The sequence below is a fragment of the Crocuta crocuta genome, unplaced genomic scaffold, assembly GCF_008692635.1.
Source record: "Crocuta crocuta isolate KB4526 unplaced genomic scaffold, BGI_CrCroc_1.0 scaffold50, whole genome shotgun sequence".
Taxonomy (NCBI): domain Eukaryota; kingdom Metazoa; phylum Chordata; class Mammalia; order Carnivora; family Hyaenidae; genus Crocuta; species Crocuta crocuta.
The window spans coordinates 7,880,416-7,904,991 of NW_027527428.1; the positions used below are offsets into that span (position 1 = coordinate 7,880,416).

General features: G+C 56.2%; 3 protein-coding genes across 3 annotated transcripts in view; 1 reads left to right on the top strand and 2 right to left on the bottom strand.

Moving 5' to 3' along the window:
* Positions 1–1,861, bottom strand: part of OGFOD3 (2-oxoglutarate and iron dependent oxygenase domain containing 3) — a 21,980-nt gene extending 20,119 nt beyond the window's left edge. The window contains exons 1-2 of the mRNA XM_077755859.1: positions 1,797–1,861; positions 86–303 (exon numbers count right to left, since the gene is read on the bottom strand). Coding sequence (XP_077611985.1) covers positions 86–303; positions 1,797–1,846 — 268 coding nt within the window. The 5' untranslated portion in view covers positions 1,847–1,861. The remainder of the gene's footprint in view (positions 1–85; positions 304–1,796) is intronic.
* HEXD (hexosaminidase D) lies at positions 1,252–18,855 on the top strand. Its single transcript, XM_077755851.1, has 14 exons — positions 1,252–1,652; positions 1,941–1,985; positions 3,357–3,495; positions 8,780–8,889; positions 9,400–9,487; positions 13,491–13,655; positions 14,160–14,343; positions 15,157–15,228; positions 15,579–15,774; positions 16,336–16,418; positions 17,334–17,412; positions 17,490–17,591; positions 17,733–17,822; positions 18,475–18,855. Exons 3-14 carry the CDS (start codon positions 3,397–3,399, stop codon positions 18,671–18,673), a joined length of 1,467 nt encoding a protein of 488 aa, XP_077611977.1. The 5' UTR covers positions 1,252–1,652; positions 1,941–1,985; positions 3,357–3,396; the 3' UTR covers positions 18,674–18,855.
* Positions 18,856–19,008: 153 nt separating this feature from the next.
* Positions 19,009–24,416, bottom strand: CYBC1 (cytochrome b-245 chaperone 1). Its single transcript, XM_077755868.1, has 7 exons — positions 24,333–24,416; positions 23,423–23,546; positions 22,518–22,559; positions 21,861–21,934; positions 21,110–21,206; positions 20,492–20,636; positions 19,009–20,170 (listed from the first exon to the last, which is right to left on the bottom strand). The coding sequence occupies exons 2-7, from the start codon at positions 23,505–23,507 to the stop codon at positions 20,050–20,052; spliced, it is 564 nt and encodes a 187-aa protein (XP_077611994.1). The 5' UTR covers positions 23,508–23,546; positions 24,333–24,416; the 3' UTR covers positions 19,009–20,049.
* Positions 24,417–24,576: the final 160 nt, after the last annotated feature.

Consider the following 24,576-nt stretch of genomic DNA (forward strand, 5'->3'; position numbering starts at 1 on the left):
TACAGCAAAAGACCGACGCATCTCAAACGCACCGCGTTCCATGCTCACATGCAACTCTTTCCCGGACCACAGCTGCATCGCCTACCTTCAAACCTTCGGTGACTGTCATAGTCCTCTGAGCAGGGCACCTCAATGAACCTGCCAGGCAGGATCTCCCAACGGTGAGCCAGGACCTCAGTGACGCCATCATCACCCCCCAGGCTGCTCCAGAGCAGGAGCCCAGCAAGCACGGCCCAGGTCCCCAGGATGGTGGTCCCCAGCCACTTCCTCCACACCTCCCGTGGTGCCTGGACATTCCTCGTGCTGAGGACAAAACACAACCACACTCACATGTGCCACAATGACCAGGGACCATGCCCACACTCAGTCACGGCGAGCCTTAAACTGCTCCTGCCATAACAGAGGCCAGAGCTACTCTCAAGCAATCCAGGGGCACCTGCCAGCCTGAGAGGATATGGTGGGGAGTGCGGCCCCCACTCCATCTGACCAGGCAGGGCTCACTGTGCCCTGTACTGGCAACAAGATGAGCTGGCGGCCAGTGTCCCTCGCAGCCCAGCCAAGCCCATGGAGAACCTGAATCTATACAGCCAGTCACATTCCCTGCAACTGAAAGTGACTCTCCATAAACACACATGTGCCCCTGGCACACAGGACGCGAAACCCACAAGCCAGCCAGGAAGAGAATTACAAGCACAATGAAAATGATTCCAATTAAGACACTTTTTGCACAACCTGGGTTAACTGTACGTCTAACTAACTAACGTAACTGCTGATGTCACATGCATGTGTGTGTGCACATCCATGTCCATGTATGTGCCCATGTGTGCGTCTCTTGTGTCCGTGTACATGAATGTGTGTGTCCACGCATGTAACAGAAGCTGTGTGTTCTGTTGTCTGGGAAAGAACTGGTGACCGTAGGGCTTAAAGAACTTGCAAAAAGTAAGAAAAAAAATCAAGGCACCCTTTCTTTAAGTATGTAATTAATTCTTGAAAAGTAGGGAATCTGACTTATTTTTATGTGCCTCACTTCTTTGCAGTGCTATATGAATAAAACGAATTCCAATTAAATAAATCCCAAGGTGGGCACATCATTGTTAGACCACGGTGAGTGGATACCTGACCATGTTAAACGCGGATCACAGACCTCTCGCGGGAGGCGGGGGAGTCTGCCCAGCGGCCCAGCACGCGCTCCCGAGGCCACGCCCCTCCTCTGACCACGCCCACAACGCGGCCCCGGGGCGCCGGGCNTCCCCGGAACCCGCCTGCAGTCCGAAGCGCGTCCTCGCCCGCCGTGCGCGCCCCCGTCCGGGGTCCCCGGGCCCGTCTCCGGATCCCCGAGCCCCTCCCTCCTCAGGGCCCTCCGGCCAGGGTCACAGGGCTCTTCTCGGGGGTCTCCAAGCCCTTCCGGAGGCGGGGACGCGGCGGGGGTGGGGAGTACCTTCCAGCCCTCCTCCCAGGGTCTCCGTTTCCCTCCCTGGGGTCTGCACCACCCCTGAGGGTACTGGTGCTCAGTACACGCGTGTCTCCCCAAGGCCCTGCTGGTTTGCAGCCTTCCGTGTCCAGTGGACGAGAAGCGGCGTCTCAACAGCCCCCGATTCCGAAGGAGCGCAGTCCCCAGCGAGGTTCGTCCGTGAAGACGGAGTCTGGAGACGGTGAGCAGCTCCCTGACCCCGGGGAAGAGAGTGTTCGTGCCACCCCGGTCTGAAGGAGGCCCGGGGGCGGGCGCAGCCCGGGGGCCGTGCAGGGCCTTGGTGACTTAACCAGCAGCGAGCCGCCGGCGCCAGGTGCTCACCCACCAGGGAGCCGGGCGAGTGACGTTCTGCCCAGGCCTTTGGAAGAGTCTCATTTCTGTAGACTTCGTGCAGGAGGGAATCGGCGCAAAGACAGTAGCACACGCTTCACACGATGAAACACCGACTTCTCTGGTTCTCTTCCTTTAGATTTTGCGGAGACTTAACGTTGTTAAACCACTGTGTCTGTCTCGGGTAAGTACCTTGGCGGTGCAGGGGTCGCAACAGGGTTTCTCTCCAGCGTGGGGGGTCGGACACCCAGTGCACATCCTCAGCCTGACAGCCTTCCTGTAAGTCTGTTCCCTGGAAAGTAGATTTGGTTTGTACGATTTTAAATAATTCAACTTTAAAAGCAGTTTTCAGAATGCTTACTCATAAAACTCATCCACCTGGCAGCTGGTAACTTAGGTAATTGCCTCGAAGATTTTGTCATTGATTTTTTTTTTAATTTTTTAAATGTTTTTATTTATTTCTGAGAGAGAGAGAGAGAGACAGCGTGAGCAGGGGAGGGTCAGAGAGAGAGGGAGACATAGAAACTGAAGGAGGCTCCAGNGTGGAGCAGGGGAGGCTCAGAGAGAGGGGGAGACATAGAAACTGAAGGAGGCTCCAGGCTCTGAGCTGGCAGCACAGAGCCCGACGCGGGGCTCAGACTCACGAACCATGAGATCATGACCTGAGCCGAAGTTGGTCGCCCAATCGATTGAGCCACCCAGGCGCCCCGAGATTGTTTTGAATATAATTTCTTTTTTAAAAAATCAAACGGGTTTCTGTTGCATCTGTTTTATCCTGCCTGCTTTATAATAGATTTCTTAACGTCAGGGGTTTATGAATCCTTGCACAGAATGGGTAGTTTGAATTATTGGACTGTAAAAATGACCAATATGCAAAGATTTTCTTTCACATTTTGCATCTGATCCTTTGTGCAGTTATAATCACTGGGGGGAAAAAAGATTTCAGCCTTTTCCAACTACTTCATTATCTTCTTGATATTCCTGTACTTTAATATAAGCTAGTCAGCCCTAATTTACTGTGGTTTGTTTATTTTTCAAATTATCCATGGTATATTTTAAGTCCTAGACAGTTTTCTCTGAGACTTAATTTTTACAGTTTCTTCCTCCATATAACCAAGTTTACTTGGACTCTAGAAAAATAAATGATTTTTAAGGCTCTTGCAAGTAAAATAAAATTGAGGATAAATTTTCTACAGAAACATCCTACTGTAGGCCCTGAAAAATGTTTAGACATACCTGCCTGTTTTCCCTGGCATGGTACGTACAGCTTAAGACAATCTTTAAAACAAAATTATTTTGCAGTCACTTGTGTTATTACAGCTCATAGCCATCTTGTAAGGAAACCAATGCTGTTCTATTTTAGGGGCAAATCACAATTAAGTGGCAGAAGTCCCTTTATCTGAAGATGAGGTAGATTTCTTGATTCATTTTCATGCTGGTTAAATGACTTTCCTCCTAGCGGATGAAGCAAACCAGGGCGTGTCGGAACAGAAAGACAAAGGGCAAGGGCAAGAAGGAGCTTCTGCCCATTTCTAACTTTGAATGTCTCCACTAGGAAGAAGTGCCCAGACCAGAGATTTTTGTCATATGACTTCATGACAAATAGTGAAATGTCGGGTTCTTCACCGTTTAAGATGCGATTAGTTCATCTGGACCTTAAAGGAGCTCCACCAAAGGTCTCCTACCTCTCTGAGGTAAGAGCCCCTTTCCTTCTAGTCAGTCTCCCTTGCCTTGGCTTTGGCCTTCAAAGTAGTGAACAGTATTCTGTAGAAATGTGTACTTAGTGTACAACCACGAGGTTCTAGGCTGGGGCATGATGTTGGCAGCAGCATAGGTTTTGAGTTTTTCCCAAATCCCTTTGTAAAACTGAGCAACTAGGAGGGCAAAAGGAGGTGGGGTGGACAACAAAAGACACCACAGCCTCTTTGCTGTGGGCTGAACAAAAGGTGACATTCAAATCCTAACCATTCATACCTGTGAGCATGACCTCATTTGGAAATAGGGTCTTTTTAGTTATAATCGACACTAAGATGAGGTCATTCTTGGGTGGGGTGGCCCTAATCCAGTGGGTGGTGTTCTTATGAGAAGAGGGAAATGTAGATGCCGGGCACCCTGTGAAGACAGAGGCAGAGATCGGAGGGATGCCCCTACAAGCCAAGGAACGCCAGGACTGGCAGAGACACCAGAAGCTGGAAGAGGCAAGGAAGGTTCCTCCCTGGAGCCTTCGGAGAGAGCACCACCCTGCCCACACCTTGATTTTTTTTTTTTCTGACTCCTAGAACTTGGCGAGATTAAATTCTTGTTGCGTTAAGCCACCCAGTTTGTGATGACTTGTTACAGCAACCCTAGAAAACTAATACCTTCTTCAACAAAAATAGGTGTGAGGGTGTCCCCATGAATCCCAAAACGCAAGCGGTATAGCCAAACCTCAAACAGCATGACACCCATGTGGGGTTAGTAAGCAGGCAGGTGGTGCTGGGGAGAGGAAGGAATTCTGACAGGGCCAAGACCAGAGAAGCCAGAAAATTGCCCCACCAGAACAGGCCCTCTGTGAGAGGAACTAAGGTTTCACTGGCTGCCACTTGAGAGTGAGTGCAGAAAGACTCAGAAGATGCTGGAGAGGCCCAAGGCTCTCAGAAATACCTTCCAGAAACTTCTAGAAAGACAGAGTCCCACATTAAAGACACAGCGTTGGGAAGAGAATCCACAGTGAACTGGGCAGGAACATTGAAAGCAGAGCAAAGGTGCTGACGCCTGGTGAAGGGATGCAGAGGCCAGGTGCTGTAGAAGTGGCTGCGTGGAGCCTGGAACTCCTAATTCTTCTTGTAACTACAGAGAGGGAGCCCTGGACCCACCTGTCTCCATCCCAAATACAAGAACCTGTTCTTAGGGGCACCTGGGGGGCTCACGTGGCTAAGCATCTGACTCTTGGTTTGGGTTCAGGTCATGATTTCACGGTTTGTGAGTTCGAGCCCTGCATTGGGCTCCATGCTGATGCCATGGAGCCTGCTTGGGATTCTCTGTCCCTCCCTCTCTCTGCCCCTCCCCCACTTACACTGTCTCTGTCTCTCTCAAAATAAACTTAAAAAAAAAAGATTAAAAAAAAGAACCTATTCTTAAAAATACAAGAAAACACATCTAATTTAATTATGAGCAGCAGTGGGGTGCCTGGGTGGCTTAGTCAGCTCAGCATCTGACTATTGATTTCAGCTCAGGTCACGATCCCAGGGTTGTGGGATGGACCCCTGTGTTGGCCTCTGTGCTGAACATGGAGGCTGCTTAAAGTTCTTTCTCTTTCTCCCTCTGCTCCTCTCCCTTGCTCGCGCTCACTTTCTCTCTCTCAAATTAAAAAATTCTTTACATAAAAAACATGAGTAGCAGAAAAGGATTGTGGTTAGTTAAATATCATACAGAGGCATTGTAAGCAGAAAGAGGGGTGCCTGGGTGGCTCAGTCAGTTAAGCGTCCAACTTTGGCTCAGGTCATGATCTCACAGTTCGTGGGTTTAAGCCCCGCATCGGGCTCTGTGCTGACAGCTCAGAGCCTGGAGCCCATTTCAGATTCTGTTTCTCCCTCTCTCTCACCCTCCCCTGTTCATGCTGTCTCTCTCTCTTTCTCTCAGAAATAAATAAAACATAAAATAAAATAAAATGCATTTAAAAAAAAGAATTGTGATCTCGGTAACAACATAATGACAAATGTGCACCAGGAAGATGCAATTGCAAAGCAGATGAAGCCGTATGTAATATTTCAAAACGAGGTAAAAGATAATAAGAAAATGATAGAAACTATGAGCAAACAGTGTAAATCAGAGGTAGAAAAGCCCAGCAAGTAACAGCCAGGTAGAAGGGTGTGGAGCAACTGCTTACCAGGCTCAGGAACGAGTTACAAAGAAAACGAAGTCGGAAACAGAGACTGAACTGGAAGAACAGAAGTGATCAGACTGTGGAAAGCGTACTCTTGCAAAGTAAATAAGGAAACAGAAGATGTCACATGTGAAGAGATAAAAAGCGTGGTGACATGGGGCACCTGGGGGGCTCAGTCGGTTAAGTGTCCGAATTCAGCTCAGGTCATGATCTCCTGGTTTGTGGGTTCAAGTCCCATGTCGGGCTCTGTGCTGACAGCTAGCTCGGAGCCTGGAGCCTGTTTTGGATTCTGTATCTTCCCCTCTCTCTGACCCTCCCCTGTTTGCTCTGTCTTTCTCTCTCTGACTCTCAAAAATAAATAAAAAACATTGAAAATTAAAAAAAAAAAGCGCTGTGACAGTTGATAAATATGGAAGATAAATAAGGAAAGCCCAAGTCTCCTGCAGCTTGAGCCCCTGCCACCGTGACTGCCGCTGGGGGACCGCCTGTCCCGAACTTGGAGGCTTCCGATGGCAATTCATCCTTCCTTCTGTGTCCGTGGGCTCTGCTGGTCCACCCAGGCTCCCTCCCGTGTTTGCAGTCCCCTGACAGCCAGGAGTGCCACACCGTCCCAGATGGCCTTACACGTCCAGCAGGAAGTGCTGGCTGCCGCTGGGCCCCTCGGTTCCCCTCCATGTGGGTGCCTGGCCTCACAGAGGCCGTCTGCACGGCTGTCACAGGGCAGTGTTTAGGCACCAAAGTTGCAAGCCATCCTGGGCCTAGTGTGACTCTTGGTAAAGCAAGTCCGGGCCAGCCCAGATTCAAGGCTGGGGGCAGACACCACCTTTTGATGAGGAAGACAGTGGATCGTAGCCATGCTTAACCGTCCTCAGAGAAGGGAACCAAAGCAGTGCTGTAGGACAAATGCTTAGAAACTACAATTCAAAAATGCTTTTGTGCAATTCAGGAATACTTGCGTCTGCTTGTGGAAAGGCACACCGTATAGCTAGGATGACAGACACTAAGGCATCTTTTGGCAATTGTAACAGACTAAAGAAAATGAAAGTGGGGGCGCCTGGGGGGCTCAGTCGGTTGAGCATCCGACTTCAGCTCAGGTCATGATATCACAGTGCATGGGTTCGAGCCCTGCGTCGGGCTCTGTGCTGACAGCTCAGAGCCTGGAGCTGCTTCTGATTCTGTGTCTCCCTCTCTCTCTGCCCCTCCCTTGCTTGTGCTCTGTCTCTTTCTGCTTCTCAAAAATAAACATTAAAAAATTTTTTTTAAAAGAATAAATATTTAAAAAGAGAAAAAATGAAAGTGAACAACTCCTTTGGGCACATAGGAAAAAGGCCCAAGTTCTATATGAGGGAAGGAAAGATAGGTTGGCATCAGATATTTGACAGCAACATTTTATGATAGAAGACAAGGAAGGAATATACTTAAGATACTCCAGAAGATCAAACATGACTCAAGGACTTTGTATCCAACCAAAGTGGTCTTCATGGTATGAAAGCTACAGACCAGCTGTTGTAAACAAACACCCAAGAGAATTTACCAGAGAAGAACCACCAGCTGCCCAGCGTCTGGGCTGGAGTAACCAGATAACTGCTGCGAGAAAAGTCTGACTTAAGGGCGGTGTTCTAGCCGTCCGACACAACACGAGGAATGACGTAATTGGAAAGTCATCACCTGAATCCAACCTCACCTTCACGTCTAACCACCAGCACACACAAGAACAGGAAATAGCAAACCCACTAAAGGACATCTTAAGAATACCATCCATCAAATCCAAAATTTGGGAAATCATGCAAAACAAGGGACTCAGTTTCCTCAACAAATAAGTTTCAAATTAAGAAAAAAAGCGAAGGGTACTGTTAAAAATCAGAGAACCTTAAAAAAATCTGTTCAAGCAATGGCTACGATTGTGGGTGTTATCTGGACTGGTCTCAGATACGCCTCATGTGAAAAGATTCTAGACACAGGAAAATTTGAACCGGATGATACTAAAGAATCGTTTGGTTAGGTGGCATAATGGTGTGGTGGTGGTGCTTCTGTAAAAAGTCTTTGTCAGAGATATATGGTGAAGTATTTATAGGTGAACAGTTGTGTTGTCCGGGATTTGCTTAGAAGTACTCCAGTCAGAAAAGTGGAAATTCGGTGAAATGATTTTGAGTCTTGAAGGCAGACGCAGGGGGCCTGGTGTGTCACATGTGTGCACGCTTGTGCGACTTTACAGTGAAGACCTCCCCAGCCCCGTGCCGGTGCTGGATGGAGTGTGTGTTTGGGGGCACCCGGGCCACCCAGCCCCATAGCCTCCCCACCACCCACAACACAGAGGATCACCACCCACCCCAGCGGTCAAAGTGCCAAGTGGCTGCAGTGGTCAGATGACCACGACACCCTAAGAAGAAAACTGGAAGCAAAAATGCCGAGGAAAATGGAAAATACCGAGACCTGAGACCCTTAGGTTGCCTAAGAATGCCTGATCTGCGCAGCTCTTTCCTTTCCACAGTCGGTCTGCCTCTCTTTGTAATTCGCAGTCAACTACTGATGATGAACTTTCTACAGTTAAGTTTTAGCCCCAGGCTCCTTTCCTCCTTCCGTCCAGCTTGCGTCAGAACGTCCCCGCGCTTGTGGAGAAAGAAAGCGTGACAGTCACTTAGCAGGAGTGTTACAATCTTGTGGAACCTGCAGTGACCGTCATCCCGGGAGGGGTTGCTCTTTCAGATACTGCGGGAGGCCCCCCCCAGTAGCGCCCAAAATGTGTTCTTTTCCACCCCGGCCTTGACCTCAGACCAGAAGGAAATCTCAGCTCTGTGTACGGTAGACATGAGCTAGTCCTGAAAATCCTTGAGGATAGGAATTCATACCCTTTGAAATAAAGGTAGAGGAGGAGGTGGGAACATCTGCCACACGCTCAGCCCCTCGCTGTCCACAAGGTGAGCTGCCCCGTGTCCAGTGCAGACTTGCTGTGGTAGAACTTGACTTGGTGTAACACAAAGTATGCATTCTGGTCAAACGTTTCCAGGAAAAATGTATCAATACAACCCATGTCTACAGGCAGGAAGGCAGACAGGTGTGTCTGTCACCTTCCTTCAGATGGTTGCTTCCTCATAGCATCCCTGTTCCGCCAGGTCTTTCCTCTGTTCCATGCCCTGGGTGCCAATGGGCTGCTCCTTGAGTATGAAGACATGTTTCCCTACGATGGCCACCTGAGGCTGCTGAGGGCCAAGCACGCATACAGGTAACCCCAGCCACGGAGAACGTGGACGCGTGGGGCCCCCTGGAGGTGTGGGCAGGGCGGGCGAGGGTTTGGCAGTGGTGGGGCAGCCTGCTTCTGGCTTTTATGCCTTTTGTCTTATTTTTTCTTAACTTTTTAAAAATGGTTATTCTTTTTGAGAGACAGAGAAAGACAGTGAGCAGAGGAGGGGCAGAGAGAGAGGGAGACACAGAATCCGAAGCAGCTCCTGTCAGTTGTGCTGACAACTCAGAGCCCGACACGGGACTCGAACCCACGAACCATGAGATCATGACTGGAGCCGAAGTCGGACGCCCAACCGACTGAGCCCCCCAGGCCCCCCCTCTTTTGCACTTTTCGGAATAGTGACCATACTAGTCACAAGAGCCCCCCAGGACAGTCCCCCCGGAGCCTGACAAGGGAGAGGGAACATGAACGGGAGCATGAGTGTGTGAACATGGGCTGGAGTGTGAACAGGAAGTGTGTGAAACTCTCTGGGTCCCCTTGTCTCTCTAGCCCCCCTGAAATCAAAGAGATCCTGCATCTGGCTACACTGAACGAGCTGGAGGTCATTCCACTGGTGCAGACGTTTGGACACATGGAGGTAGGTGGGAGGAACACAGGTTACCTGGTACCCAGATCTGGGGGTCGGGGGTACACAGGCAGAAAGCGGCTCTTTCTTAGAAGCCCCTGCCCTGCAAATGACCGGAGAGCACGGAGCTCTAGATCCGAGCAACTTTGTCCAGGGAATGGTGGAAAGAGCCAGTGGGGGTGCTTGATTCCCACGGAGCCCTGAGAGCTGAGTTGTTTTGCTTTTTAACTTGTATTCATCATTCAATACAGAAAATATTTCCCCAAGCTCCTGTGTGATCTTCGGAAATATGTTTCCTATCTGTATCAAAAATGAAAAGCAGGGGCGCCTGGGTGGCTTAGTCGGTTGAGCGTCCGACTTTCGCCTAGGCCATGATCTCGCAGTTCGTGGGTTCGAGCCCCGCGTCGGGCTCTGTGCTGACAGCCAGCGGGAGCCTGTCTCAGAGTCTGTGACTCCCTCTCTCTCTGACCCTCCCCTGCTCATGCTGTCTCTCTCTCTCTCTCTCCTAGAAATAAATAAAACATTTAAAAAAAAATTTTAAAAAAATGAAAAGCAAATTAAACACTTAGTGGCTACGGGTTCCATTTCCCCTGTAAGAGACACACCTGCTAGACCCCTGGGCAGCCCTTCCCTTCCCGCACTGAGTGCCAGTGTCTCCCCCGCCCCGGCCTCTGGCCTTCCTGCCTGAGGCTCCCTGGGGTGCTGTCTCTGCCCTTCGCTTCCCGCCACCAGGGGCCACGGCCCGCAGAGCAGCCCCACGGCCCCCACGTCACTAAGCGCAGCGAAGGTTCCAGTCCCTCTTACTTGCTCTCGGGCTGCGCGTGGCCCCAGCTGCTCCCTCCCAGACCCCACGCTGTCCTGGCCCCCGCTTCCGGCTGTGACGCCGCTTCTGCCGCAGAGTGCCGTCCTGTAGCCGCCGCCGGGTGTGGCGGTCCCCACGGCTCCCTCGAAACCTGCCTCCTCGCCTCACGCGCTCTCTAGACGATGCAGTGTCTGCTCCTGCCTCTGTGATCCCCGGACCCAGTCTCCGCTGCCCTGTCCGGCACCCCTCACCCCTGCACTTCGGGCCATCATGTGCTTTTGCTCCTCAGGCTCTTGAGTCGGCACCTGCTATCCCCGTCTCCACCCGTGTGTGAACTATTACCAGACCCGCCGGAAGGCTCCCCAGCAGTGCGCCCTGCGCCCTTCTCCTGTCGTTCCAGAGCACAGCCTGGCTCTCCGTCCCACTCCTCGAGGGGCTCCTCAAGGGGTCTCAGGGTGCACTTGCTGCAGGGGGGCTGCTGCGGCAACGTGCCTCAGCCAGGCGACTTGAGACTACGGAAGCGTGTTCTCTGTGCTGGAGGCCGCAAGTCCAAAGCTAAGGTGTCCTCAGGATGGTTCCTTCCGGAGGAGGACCTTTACCTGTGTTTATGTGCCGTCAGGACACCCTCTTTGTGACTTAACTGTACAAGTATTTGCACATTTCATCTTCTGAACTGCTTTTAACGTTCTCTGGCCATTCTGGATACAAATCTGTTGTTCGATGTGTGATTTGCAAGTATGTGCCTGAGTCTGTACTTTGTCTCCATGTCCCAGTGTGTCTCAAAGAGCAAAAGTCTCTAATTTTGATGAGTCCAGCTTCTCAGTTTTGCCCTAATGGCTCGCACTTTTGGTGTCATTTCTAATAACTCTGCCAGTCACCAGGTCATGAGGATTTCTCCTGTTTCCTTCTAAAAGTCTACATTTGCACACTTCCCACTTGCTGTTATGGTCTGTATTGAGTTACGTCTTGGGTAAGGCGTGAGCTGTAGGTGAGGTTTATTGTTTTTTGCACATAGCACGTGGCCCTGTGACAGAGAGAGCCGGTCATGCCGATATCACCGAGTCAGAGATTATCCTTTCTTCGGAATTTGAAATTTGGAATTGCCTTTGTAGCTTGTCAAAAATCAGTCGACGTTATTTGTGGGCCTTTTCTGAACCCTTCTCGTTCACTGATCCAGCACTTGTGACTTGGTCGAGACCACCTCATCTTGATCATCGTACCTCTGTTGTGTCGTAAATAAAATCAGGTAGTGAGTGAGATTCCTCCAACTTTGTTCTTCTTCCTCAGAGTTGCTTTGCTTCTCCATACCCATTTTACTTTTTTAAAATGTTCTTTTTATTTATTTTGAGAAAGAGCACATGGGGGGGGGGGCAGAGAGAGAATCCCAAGCAGGCTCCACGCCGCTGTCAGCAGAGCCCGAAACGGGGCTCAATCCCCCCAACTGTGAGATCATGACCTGAGCCAAAACCAGGAGCTGGATGCTCAGCTGACCCTGAGGGACCTCAGGCCCCTCCTCATGCTTCGCCATATATGTTTTAGACTAAGTTTATCTGTATGTCTATTAGAAACATTGCTGGGATTTTTATTGCAATTGTATTAAATCTGTAAGTCAACTTGGGGGGAAATTACCTCTAACTCTGCTGAGTTTTCCAATCCGTGAACAAGCTCTGTCAGCCTTTCCTTATGTTGTTGCTTCCCTAGGCTTTTCTCTTCTTGATGCTCTCAGACTCGCTGTTCGCCGTTGCCCTGCTGTAGCAGTTTGGTTAGGACTTCTAGGGGTTTCTTTGCATTTGTCCTGCCTGGGGTTTGTTGGACTACTTGTAGATTATTGTCATCACTTTTGTGAAGTTTTGGGCCACGTCCTCAAGTGTTGCTGTGTCCCTTCCCTCCCCTCCGCCAGGCCTCCTTTCACACACGCGTTAGTGTGCCTCACGTCACCGCACGGGCCTCTGGGTCTCTTCGTTCGCCCCACTTTTTCTCTGTGTCGTTGAGGTTGAGGAGTCCCTGTTGGTCTGTCGTCCCAGTCACTGTCCCTTCTGACATTTCAAATCTTCCGTGGAGCCCGCGGAATGGATTTTCATTTTTCATTATTATAGTTTAATTCTGGGAACGTTTTCATAATGGCTTCTTTGAAGTAATCGATAAATCTGACATCTGGGCCCACATCAGTGTCCGTTTCTATCAGTTGGCTTTTTCCCTGAGTCTGGGTTCCACTTTCCGGTTTATTTGCACATCTCATGATTTTTGGTTGAGAATTGGGTGTTTCAGATAATGTTATAGAGAATCTGCTTTTTCCCCTGCAAGTGGTGGTAAATTGGCTGGATGTAACCTGCAGGGCCTATCTCCCCAGCTGATGGCTCTGTTGGGTTTTTTTGGTGTGTTTTTTTTTTTAATGTTTATTTATTTTTGAGAAACAGACAGAGACAGAACATGAGCAGGGGAGGGGCAGAGACAGAGGGAGACACAGAATCTGAAGCAGCTCCAGGCTCTGAGCTCTCAGCACAGAGCCCAGCGCCGGACTTGAACTCATGAACCATGGGATGATGACCTGAGCCAAAGTTGGATGCTTAACCAACTGAGCCACCCAGGTGCCCCATAGTTTTTTATTCTAATTTGTATTTTTGGCCTGGCTTCCTAGGGGCCACCCCTCTGTCTTTATGGCTGGTGGTCAGTCAGGGCCCAGGCAGCGGTGTGCTTGAGCCATCAGGACCCACCCTGTGCTGCAGGGGCTGGGGGCTCTGGGAGTCCAGCCAGTCCCCTGCCTCGGCCGTGTGCACGCAGCTCTCGTTTCCATGGTCACCACCACGTGTCTGGCTGGTGGTAGCCTGCCCCCGTGAGGGCCGCAGATTTCGGGCGAGTTTGCCGTGTTCATGGACAGTGATCCGGTGATCCGTGGCGGTCTGTGCACAGACAGCCCCGGGTGGTGGGGGGGGCCGCAGACTCTGTTCTTACTGCCGGGCTGGCAGCTGTTGAGACAGACGCGTCCAGGTGTGCTGTTCACCTGCGGCTCGCGTCCGGAGCCCTGCAGCGGCTGTTCGACCAGTGTCTCTGTTCTGCACTTGTTTGGGGAGGACGGACTGAGCAGCCCAGGCAGCCCGCGCAGACCGCGCGGAAAGAGGGGCTCAGACCGTGCCCTCTTGGGGACCTGGAGCAGGCCCTGCCTGTGACTCCACAGCGTGGCCGCAGCGCCTGTCACCTCCTGTCTCTCCGCAGTTTGTGCTGAAGCATGAGGCTCTCGCTCACCTCCGAGAAGTGGCGCTTTTCCCTAACACCCTGAACCCCCACGAGGCGGAGTCCCTGGCTCTGGTGGGAGCCATGATCAGCCAGGTCATGGAGCTGCACCCGGGCGCCCGGTGGCTCCACGTCGGCTGCGATGAGGTGGGTCCTTGGACGCTTCTTCCGCCTGAGCCTCGCCCGCCGGGCGTCCCTCCGGCCGCAGCCCCGGCTCCTGGTCCCACCTTGTGATTCTCTTACGTACAAAACTAGTCCCCATTCCAAAGGATGAAGGATAAAGTGAGGGCATCCCTCCCAGCTGACCCGTGACCGCACGCGGGCAGAGCCGTGGAGCCAGATGAGGGATGGGCTGTGGCCTGAGACGGCCGTGCTGCCCTCACCCCCGGCAGGCGCAGAGCCGGCCCCCACGTTCCTTACGTGCTCGTTGGCCGGCGGACACTCAGGTACTCTCTGCCCTCAGGCTGCCGTGAACGTTCAGAGGAAATCTTGAGTGGAAGTTAGGTCTCGGTGAAGAAGGAGGGTCCCTTCACCAGCTCCTCCCACACGCAGCTGCCTGAGGCCCGTCGGACGCGGCCTGAGCGCGGTCTCTCCCAAGCGTGTCTGCCGTGAGGCCGGGCGGTCCGGAGGCAGACCGGTGTTTCCTTCCAGGTCTATTACCTTGGAGAGGGTGAGGCCTCGAGGCGGTGGCTGCAACAGGAACATAACACCAAAGCAAGACTGTGTCTGTCCCACATGAAGGCCGTGGCCCGCCACGTGCTGGCCCGGCACCCCACCACGACGCCACTGGTGTGGGACGACATGCTGCGGGCCATCCCTGAGGACCAGCTCTCAGGTCTGCGGCGTGCGCCCAGGCTCCCGGTGCCGGGGGTGAGGAGGCCAGCGGCTCCCCGGACCCCGGCTGCTGGGGGCGGGGGGAGCACTGTGGGACCCCCGCCCCGAAGCGCTCTCTCCAGGCAACCCCCGTAGGGCCACCTTCTAGACTTTCTCACACAGAAGTGCCATTCCCCCAGAAGGCGTTTTAGTCTTATGGGCGTACAAAGTGATGAGTCTGAACGGAGAACGGCCATGGGGCCCTAATGGGGGGTGGGGATGGCGGCGAAAGGATCCCGCTGGGCCTTGAGTGTCCAGTGCCTCCGACTGCCTCAGCCCCGCACGACCCCGTGGCCAGCACCATAGGGGCCATGGCTGAGGCTCTGGGCTGAGACAGAGACACACCCTGTGCTCGCCTCACGGCCGCAGCCCAGAACCTGGCCGCTGCCCCTGCTTCTGCAGGGCTGGGTGTGTCCGCGGCAGCCCCTCCTCAGGTGTGGCCACTCAGGTTCTCACCAAGATTAATTAAAATTAATCCAAGTAGCAATGTGTTCCCACTGTACTGGGTCCTGCACCCCCACCATCACTTGCAGACAGAGCCTTTCCCCCTCGTAGGAAGCTCTGGGACCCCAGACTGGGGGCTCACCGTTTACAGAACTCCCAGAGTCCGGTCATTTCCAAAGTTGGCCAGCTTCATGGTTGCAACATTTACTTGTCAAAAACTCACCCATTTTGAGTCTGTCCTTAAAACTCACGCTCCCTTGTGACGCGAGGACTGTGGGCTGCAGGGGTGTGTCCAGAAGGGCCTCAGCTCACAGCCTCTCTCCGCCCCCAGCATCGGGGGTGCCGCAGCTGGTGGAGCCAGTGCTCTGGGACTACGGGGCCGACCTGGACATCCACGGCAAAGGTCAGTAACCTGGCCGCGGCCTCTGAGACCCTGGAGCCCTGGTGGCCCAGCTGGGGGCACACGGGGGCCTCGGGCACGGGGTTCGTCAGGATCCCTCAAACAGTCTCAGCTTCCCCTCAGGCCCCTCCCCCCGCGAGCCCCGGGAGCCCCTGGCACACATCCTGTCGCGGGTCATGCCAGGATGGCCTGTTCTCTGGTACTTTCCCAGCGTCTCTTCTCTCATGGAGATGTTAAGCCTGTCTGGCTGTGGGCTCCTCCCAGTTCCGCCTCTGGACAAGTGCAGAGTCTGAGCTCGACGGCCACAGCCCCTCAGGACCCAGGCCAGTCACACCGCTCACCTTCTCGCTTAGGTCTTCTCATGGAAAAGTACCGGAAGTGTGGTTTTCTCCGGCTGTGGGCTGCCAGTGCCTTCAAGGGGGCCACGGGGGCAAGCCAGGCCCTGCCCCCCATCGAGCATCACCTCAGGAACAACTTGCAATGGCTGCAGGTGGCGGCCAGCGGGCCCGCAGACATGCTGCAGGGCATCGTCCTGACTGGCTGGCAGAGGTGAGGTGGCACCGGCCCCAGGGGAGCCCTCGGGCCAGCCTGCCCGGAGGGTCGAAGCAGTGCTGCTGCCCAAGACGCACCACCCCTCCTTGGCCCGTCCACTCTGGGCCTCAGGCAGAGGGGAAGAGCCTGGGTGCCTCACGCCCCCATGGTCGTCCCCCAGACTCTGCACAGGGGCCACTCTGCACCATGGGCAGCCCCGCCTCTAGGGGCCACACGTGACTTGTCTCACATATGGTGGGCGTGGGGACAGATTTTGGCTCCGTGGGGATTTCACCCCATTTGAAAGTGGAGCTGCATGTGAACCCCTGGTCCTGGCCAAGGCCTGGTCCATTGCTGTGGCCTGGAGGGCAGGGGGAGGCAGCTGCGGGCCCCAGGTGAGGCCTGGGGGCAGGGGTGAGGGACTGCGGGCCCCTCCCAGTCCCCCCACCCGCCTGAGAGGATTAAGCCCCAGCCAGGGCCTTCTGGGTGGGACGTTTCCAGAGGCAGCAACCAGCCCTGTCCCGTGTGCAGGGGATAGTGTACAAGCAGGAGCTGAGCACCCCTCTCCCCTGCACTTAGGTATGACCACTTCTCCGTGCTGTGCGAGTTGCTGCCTGTGGGAATCCCCTCCCTGGCCGTCTGTCTGCAGTCACTCTTACACGGTATGGCCCCCGGCTCCTCCCGGGGGGCAGGAGGGCAGGAGGCACAGAGCTGAGAGTGCCTGATGCCGCCAGCTGTCTCCTGGGGCTGGACTGTGGGCTTTCACACCAGCAGAGGACTCAGCCACCCCACCCCGCTGCCCCCAGACACGGAGCCCGTGAAGGACCTCACCGTGGGTGGGGTGCAGGAAAGGGCTCTGCTTTCACTGTACGAATCCACCAAACGCCCAGAGCTGGCCCCCGCACTCCCCACTTTGGCAGAGACGAGGGCTCGCAGGGGACACGGACCTGTGTGTGCCTGAACCACGGGACTGCGTGGTGCATGTGGTGCTGGTGCAGAAGGGCGAGGGAGGCACTGGGGAAAGCAGGGCCCGGCTCCCCTACCGCGTGCTGGCCGCGTGCAGGAGGAACAGCACAGAACCCGACCCTCCACTCTATTTGATGCCTTCTGAAGCGTTAGTCGTGAACCGTTAAGAGGAAGGTCCGGGGACACCCCAGCGGACAGACACCCGCATTCGCACTGGGCGCTGGCTTCAGCCGCCCTGCTCTGTGGAGCCCTCTGCCCTCCCGGCTGCTCCTGCCCTGGCGGCACGTGTCCCCCACGCTCCTGGGGGCCCTGGCCCACAGTGGCACCTGCAGCTCCGCGTGTGAGAAACCACACCCACCAGCTGCCACGTGCATCCGGGACACCGCGGGGGCGCCGTTGCTCTTGGTCTTCTGTGTTCTCGTTTCTAACGCACTGAGCCTGTTTTCATGTGTTTAATCCCACCCGCCCCTGAGGTCTCCTCGGGGCCGGCACCTGCACGCTGGCCTCCTTGGCCACTTTGCCTGCCACCAGGCCAGCACCGTGGCGCAAGGCCCCTGCCTCCCCCTCCTCCAGGGGCCCCTCCAACCACCTCCGTCTGTGGTCGGTTGCAGGAGGCTTTGCCGAAGATGTTAAAGCAAGAGTGGAGAACTTTCTCGGGATCTCAAGCCTAGAAATAACTGATTTTACGAGGTAACCTGCCCACCCCCCGCCCTGCCTCTGCCCTCACATCCTGTGGACCCGTCTCAGCACGGTGGCTCTCCGTGCAGCGAGGCGGCCGGCTCCTTCCCTGGCAGCGACATCCTGGTCCTCGTCATGCACGTCGCCCTCCACCTGCGCAGCTCCGTGGACGCGCTACTGGAGAGGGACAGGTGAGCACTGCCCACGGGACAGGGTGAGGGTGGCCCATCCTGCACGACGACTTTCTAGGGGGAAGCAGCTGTTTAAAATGTCCACCCCCCTGAGGCGACCCGCTAGCTGCAGCAGGTCTGCCTGTGTGGATCTGCCCGCAGGTACGTGACCGGCTGGTTCAGCCCCTACCACCGCGGGCGGAAGTCCATCCACCCCGTCATGGTCCAACACATCCAGCCCCAGGCGCTCAGGTAGCCACCCCTCCCAGCAGTGCCCGTCCCCAGGGCTGCGGGTTCTCTGCCACCTGATGACAGCTTTCTGTGGCTACTGGCTTTGAACTAAGATGAGCTTTGTAGGAACTGCAGCCATGCATTCCAGGGTGAATCATCTTCGCTGACTCTGCTGTGCCTTAAGCGTTAGAGAGGCTAGGGCACTCCTAGCCTGACAAGGTGAGGGTCACTGAACACCCTGGGCAGGGGCCAGGGCTCATCATGGAGCCAGACCTGCTGGGGACCAGCCCTGGCCTTGCTGCTGCCGCATGCCCCCCATCCCCCCCGGCGCTGTGGGGACAGGCTCTGGCCAGCCAGCCCCCCGGTCCTCTCCTGGCTCGCAGCTCTGAGCCGAGAGCCAATCAGTGTCCACAGAGGGTTGACAGGTTCGCACATAAAGCAAAGCCCTGTGGGCCAGCTATAAAGAGCATCCATTTCAGATGTGAAAACATGACAGTCATCCATTTATCCCCAACAACCCTGTGAAGTGGGCACTAGTAGCCCTGGTTTAGGGATGGGTAAACTGAGGCACAGAACCATACCGACCTGTAGGGGTGTTGGGGATGTGAGCATCGTGCACAGGCTGTGGGCTGTCACCAGGGGCGCCCAGCTCACCGCCGGCTCTGGTCCTCAGCCTCCTGGCCAGGTGGAGCACCTTGGGGCAGGAGCTGGAGGCCTCCCTGCACCGCGTCTTCTACCCGGACGCCGTGGAGGAGTGGCTGGAGGAGAACGTGCGGCCCAGCTTGCGGCGGCTGCAGGCTTTGGTGCAGGACCTCAGGGAGGCGGCCGGGCCCAGCCTCAGCCCCAGCCCGCACTCGGGTCAGGACTCCTGAGGGGAGGGCCGAGCCTGAGCCTGTCCCGCCCGGCGGCCGGACCGCGGCCACAGGCAGCACCCACAGTGCAGACGGTCATCGTTGGAAGGGCCAGCGGGAAACCCGCAGGGGGCACGTGGGGCTGCTGACCGGTCTGCGTGCGGAACGTCCGTTCTTTTGAAATAAAAGAGTGGAAGCTAGAAGCACCGTGCGTCTGGCTGCAGTCAGGCCTGCACAGGGGCCCCGAGACCTTCCTCACCCTGGGGGCCCAGCAAGGAGAGTGGCAGAGCCGGCCAGACAGACCCCTCCACAGCTCAGAGCACCTACCACCTGGGGATGAACATACCACACACCCGTTACGGCATTTCATACTTTATTTTAGAAAACAGCTTTCAGATTTAACCACTTAAAACCCTAACTCTGGCTGTATAAATGACCGCGTCCCCAACTTAGGACTAGTTAGCGGCCACCACTGAAAAGGGGGAGAGTCTCGTTTCTCTTGCTTCCTAGATTGAAACTGCTGTCCTCACTAACCCAGGGCCTGGGGACGCTGTGGCGCTCCGTGTCCTGGCCGTTCCTAGACACAGCCTCCTGAGTGCCCGCTCAGAGGGGCCCTCGCCACCCTGCGGCCCTGGGCCCCACTGCGGGGCAGCTGTGGGCCCAGCCCACTTCTTGCCTGGTTTCAGGGAGCCAGGACCTGATTCCTAAGGGAGATGCCCTCATTTAGGCCCACCATGAAGCCAGGAAAGCCTCTTCTTGACCCGCAGACTTCTCCTAGGCTGAGGCCTTCCCTGCCCTGTGACGGCCCAGCTGCAGTCCTGGCTGGAGACTCTGGTCTGTGAGCCAGGGAGGCCTCGGGCACGGCTGCAGTGCACACAGCCAGACAGGACCCTGGGCCCTGCAGATCCTGGGCAAGGACCTCTAACCAGTGAGGACATCCAGCCAGGGAAGGGAGGCTGCATGCAGGGCGCGCTGGGGACGGCACGCCAGCGTAGGCATCCTCAGAACCTGGCCCAGCTGCGGGCCCTGCGCTCGCCTGCTGTACCGGGGCCTCAACAGCCTGCAGGGAGCCAGTGCTGGCAAACCTCCCTCCCCCACCCTGGGGAGCCTCGGCATCCTTCCCATTCCAGACACCTGGTCCCCACGCTGCCCGGACTGGAGTCGCCTGATGCCAGGAAGCAGCAGATCTGAGGCTCAGGCCCTCCCTGGACACCTCAAAGCCTACAGAGAAAGAAGGTCCAGCCTGTGGTTTGCTCAGAGGACGGAAGCAAGCAGAAGGAACGGCGGAGGGTCCCACCCTGGGGCTGCCAGGGGCACAGCCAGGCTCTGGAGGAAGACCTGTGGCCCCCAAGGCCCAAGAGGCTGCCGCCAGAAGCAAGTCCAGAGCTCTGCGGGCGTCAGCTCCGGCGCCCGGGGCCATCGGTCTCACTGTCGCTGCTCTGAGACAGCTCCACGGGGCTCTCAAGGCGGTGCAGCTCCAGGAAGGTGACAATAAGCTTGGCGATGGCTTCCACGTCACTGGGCCGGGCAACAGGAAGAGGGGTGAGTTACCACGGCAGACGTGCTGGCCCGCCTCCTGCCGGACCACCCACCTGCCGGACCACCCACCTCCCAGACGTGTTGCCTTCTGTTCTGGTCCCACCTCTCACTTGACCCGAGCCCAGCCCTCTGTCTTCACGAGGACCCTCTGTCCCTTTGGGGAATCCCAACCTTCCTCTAGCGGCAAGGACAGGCCATGTTTCCCCAAGTCCCTTCCCTGTACCCTGCCATGCTGGGCAGTCCACCGTGAGGGCCACCTGACGGGGGTGACGGGCACAGTCTCTCCCGCCCACAGCGTACCTGCGGTGGCCCATGATGGCACTCTGGGTGAGAGGGTGGGAGAAGCCCGTCGCGAGCCGCAGCACCACCACGTAGCCCTTCCCGAAATAGCGAACCTTCTCCTCCTCCACGTTCACGTCCCGGATGTCATTCAGCAAGACCACCACTGCGGGGGAGCCGGTCAGTGTCTGCATTCTGGCCCCCTCCTGCCTGCCCCTCCTGCCTGTGTGCTGGGCACAGCCACTTCGGAGCCACCACACAGAGACCCTCGTCACTGGTCAGTGACCACAGTGCGGGGCTGGGCCACTAGCGTTGTCTGGGCATGCAGAACTCCTGCCGTCCCGAAAAGTGCCCGTGCCCCAAGAGCATGAGGGAGGGGCTAAGCTCTGTGCTGCCCATCTTTCTGCTTCATTTTCCCCCAACTGCTGAAAAATACCTTCCTGGTCCCTAATGGCTGGCCCCTGAGCCAGGGGCTACCCAGCAATGTCTGGGGGCACCCTGTGTCCACAAGCCAGCTTGGAGCCACCCCATTCCCAGGCCACAGGCCTGGTCTCTGTAGTCCCCCTCACCACCCTTCATCTGGCTTGGGGCACCCGGCCTCCTGCCACACCCAGGTCCTGTGCACTCTCCGCGCCTCACCTTGGTCGTGACCAGCTCGGAAAAGAGTCAGCAGCTTCTTATACAAGCTGAACGTCTTCAGCACAAGCTTCCCAGTGCTCTTGTTGAAGACAGCTTCCTGGAAAAGTGGCCAGAAGGTGATCACCCAGCTGCTGGCCTCTCTGCAAGCCAGCCACACGCAAACCTTCCAGAGAGGGGGGCCCCGATTCACCAGAGCAGACACTAGGGAAGACACTCAGCTGAAACCCAACCCCGCCAGCCAAGTGCTCTGCCAGAGCCAAACACCGGCAGCCAGATGCTCTCGCGCTCCTGTCTGTTGGGAGCATGGAGCCGGGGCATGTAGAGAGAAAGAGGGGCGTCAAAGCAGGCACTCTCTGCAAGCAAAAGAGAAGTACCGTGGCCAGGGTCATCAGACAAAGGCATGGAGGTCAAAGTCTGGAGGTCAGAGAGCAACACTGGGTCATGTGGTTCCTCATGAAGGGAACTAAGGCACAGGCAAAGTTGTTGGCCGCCGAGACAGACACGGGCCACCAAGGGGGCCCATCGTTCTATTTTGTGCTATGGCAACATCAAGAGTAAAGAATTTTGGTGTAAACAGTCACGAAGAGCTTCTAGAAGAAAAACAGTGTCAGGAGATTCCTCGGTCCCGGGGCCGAATCCCCCAAAAACCACTAAGCTAAAATTCAGGCCTCAGAGCCTCTCCTGCTGTGATGCCCACGCGGGGAAGCCCGGAGCAGAAGCAGCCGAGCGCCCGTGCCCGTGCCGGCCTTACCTCCCAGTCCTCCAGGTTCTGCACGGCCACGAACAGGCAGCCCGTGACATAGAAGAGCTTCCAGCCCAGAGTGTCTGAGGAGCAAACACAGGACGCAGCCAGGTGAAGGGCGGCAGCAGAGGGGTAAAGGCCGACATGCCACGGGGCCCCACCCCAGTGAACACCGGGCAGGAGTGGTGTCTGGGGCCAGCTGCCTGCCCGTGCCTGCAAGGAACCAGGATGGCCGGCCAGCTGTGTGTGCCCTCGGCTCTCCCTCCAGTGTCTACCGGAGACAGGAGTCAGAGCTGGCCAGTCTCTGCCGATCGTGGCATCGTCTGTGATAGCGGAGGGTAGGCACTTACGGGGGCTGCAAGTATGGCTCAGCCCACACCAGAACCTCAGGCCGCTACAAGAGAGCACCTTTGGGAGGAACATTTCATGACACAGGAAAATGCTCCGGATATAAGGGAAAATCACAGGCTTCGTGGTAGAAACATGTTAGGAAAATTCCACCCGTGCACAGAGCTGGGGCTGCAGGGGCTGGGGGGCCGACAGTGCCAAAGGCTGTGCCTTGGTGGGTCACAAATGAAGGGTTTTGTTTCTTTTCTCAATTTCCTAAACGGCGGAGGAAGTGACTTTGCAGGGCGAGGGTGGGGGTGAGCAGATGAAGCACCTCACCTCCACTATAGTAGGCGGCAGCCAGGCCAATCGACAAGATTCCTGCGAAGACAAAAGAAAGCAGGTGCGTCGGCACTGGGCCACCACCAGCCCAGAGCCCCCTCCTCCCAGGAGCCACAGGCCCAGATGGGCAGACCTTTCCAGGGGCCGGGAATGGCTGCAGGCGGGGAGCAGTGGGGACAGAAGACCACCAGGCTCACAAGGGGGGAAACACGCTGTATGTTAAGTAACTAGAATCTAAATAATATTTTTAAGTGACGGAAACATCCAGAAAGTTCACTCAGAAACATGGCAGATCCCATTCACAGTGTTCTCTGGACACGCTTCTCCACTCAAGGCTCCACGGCTGACTGGGGAACCAGACAGAGGAACCTGCCAACAGCATGTTGGAGGGAACACAAGCTGTACGTCAAGTTCACAACATGGCACATAAGGCAGAAGAGGCAGGCCACGTGCAGGGTGATGGGGAAGATGGGCCAGAGACCGCTGCCACCAGCACAGCCATTCCACGCCTCACGCCCCCCATCCCGCCAGCACAGCGCAGCTGCCCCTCGGGTGCAGGACCCTTGAACAGACAGCGACAGGGACAGGAAAAACAGGAACGAACTGTGGCCCATCAGGTGAGCCTGCAACATACACCTGCAAGCAGGTGTATGAAAACAAGTTCAAAGGGGACCAGCAAGACCTCAGAAGACCACGCACAGCACGAGGGGCTAAGTGATGAAAAAAGACAGGGCAGACCGGAGTCCTCGGCAAAGGCATGCCCAGAAGGTAAAGGCTGGGAAGATACAAAGTAACAAAATAATTGGTATACTTGGGGGTAATAGAAAAGAACAATTTAGTTTCATTTTCATCGTTTTTTAAAGTTAGGTTTTTAACCTGGGGGAAAATATGGACATCCTTACCAACAAGCAGAGACCAGGACCTGATGCCTGGAGCCCTCTTCAGATGGAGGCAGGAGCTGGTGCGTGACTCCACCTGCATGTACATCCCTGGACTCCGCGGGCAGCACTCGCAACAGGAGACGGGCTGCGGACGGGCAGACAGACAGCTGGAGCCCTCCCGCCACTGCCTGCTCGCAGGTGCCCAGCTCCTCCCCAGGAAGGAAGCCTGGGCCCCAACGGAACCCGCCGGCTTGAGCCCGCGGCAGTCTCTGCAGCCCCCAGGCACCCTCTCTTCTGCACGGCCCTTCTCTGCTCAGTTACACCGACTGCACCGGGGCTACCTGCCCTGCTCACACTCGCAAAGCGTCAACAGGCACCTGCCCGCCACACGCCCGCGTCCAACCTGGAAACCGTTAGCCCTCCGCAGCCTGCATTCAAGCTTCCGACACCGCGGCCCGCCCCCGGTTCCCTGTGCGGGCCTCCACAAGAACGGGAACTGAAAGGCGGTGGTTTGAGTCGCCCTGTCGTGGGCCGAGAACACTCTCCGGTCCCCTCCGGCCCCTGGAACAGGCTACGCAACGGAGGGTCTGGACGAGCACCAGCATCAGCTGGACGAATGCTGCTCCGAGCGGCCTGCCTTCCTGCGCCGCAGACCGCAGCGCCCGCGGAGCACTGGGCCCCGGCTGCGGGGGGCTTTGCAGAAACTGCGGGAAGGTCAAATCAAACATCTGACGGGAAAGGCTGCATTCAAGTGACACACCCGGGTCCTAGGTCTTGGTCGGCCGCTGGGCTACCCCGACCCCCACACCAGGCCCCGAGCGCTCGGCCCGCTTCCCGCAGCGCCAGGGCGCCCCCGCACCCAGGGGTGGCCATTCTGCGCCGCCAGCACCCCGCTCGCACCCCTCGACGGTGGCCCGATCCCCGCGCCTACCAAGCGCAGGACGCAGCAGGCGCGGGCGCAGGGCCGGACCTCGCGGCGGACAGCCAGCCGCCGACTTCCGGGGTCGGGGGTGGGGCGGCCGACTTCCGGACTCTAGAGACCGGGCGNGGTGGGGAACTGTAGGGAATTTCTGGACGGCCGGGGGCCGGGCTTGGCGGCTGACTTCCGGGCCAAGGCGGCTTCCGCACTTCCGGGGGCGGGGCGACCGGTGTACAGGGTTGGGGAGCGGACTGGG

Bases quoted from the DNA above. Each gene is read 5' to 3' on its own strand.
- HEXD (XM_077755851.1), top strand. From the start codon at position 3,397: ATGACAAATAGTGAAATGTCGGGTTCTTCACCGTTTAAGATGCGATTA. The intron at 14,344-15,156 runs GTCTGCGGCGTG...CTCCGCCCCCAG, and splicing joins CCCTGAGGACCAGCTCTCAG to CATCGGGGGTGCCGCAGCTG. The intron at 17,592-17,732 runs GTGAGCACTGCC...ATCTGCCCGCAG, and splicing joins GCGCTACTGGAGAGGGACAG to GTACGTGACCGGCTGGTTCA.
- CYBC1 (XM_077755868.1), bottom strand. From the start codon at position 23,507: ATGTACATGCAGGTGGAGTCACGCACCAGCTCCTGCCTCCATCTGAAG. The intron at 22,560-23,422 runs GTAAGGATGTCC...TTGTCTTCGCAG, and splicing joins GTCCTGGTCTCTGCTTGTTG to GAATCTTGTCGATTGGCCTG. The intron at 20,171-20,491 runs GTACGCTGTGGG...TGCCCGGCCCAG, and splicing joins GCCATCATGGGCCACCGCAG to TGACGTGGAAGCCATCGCCA.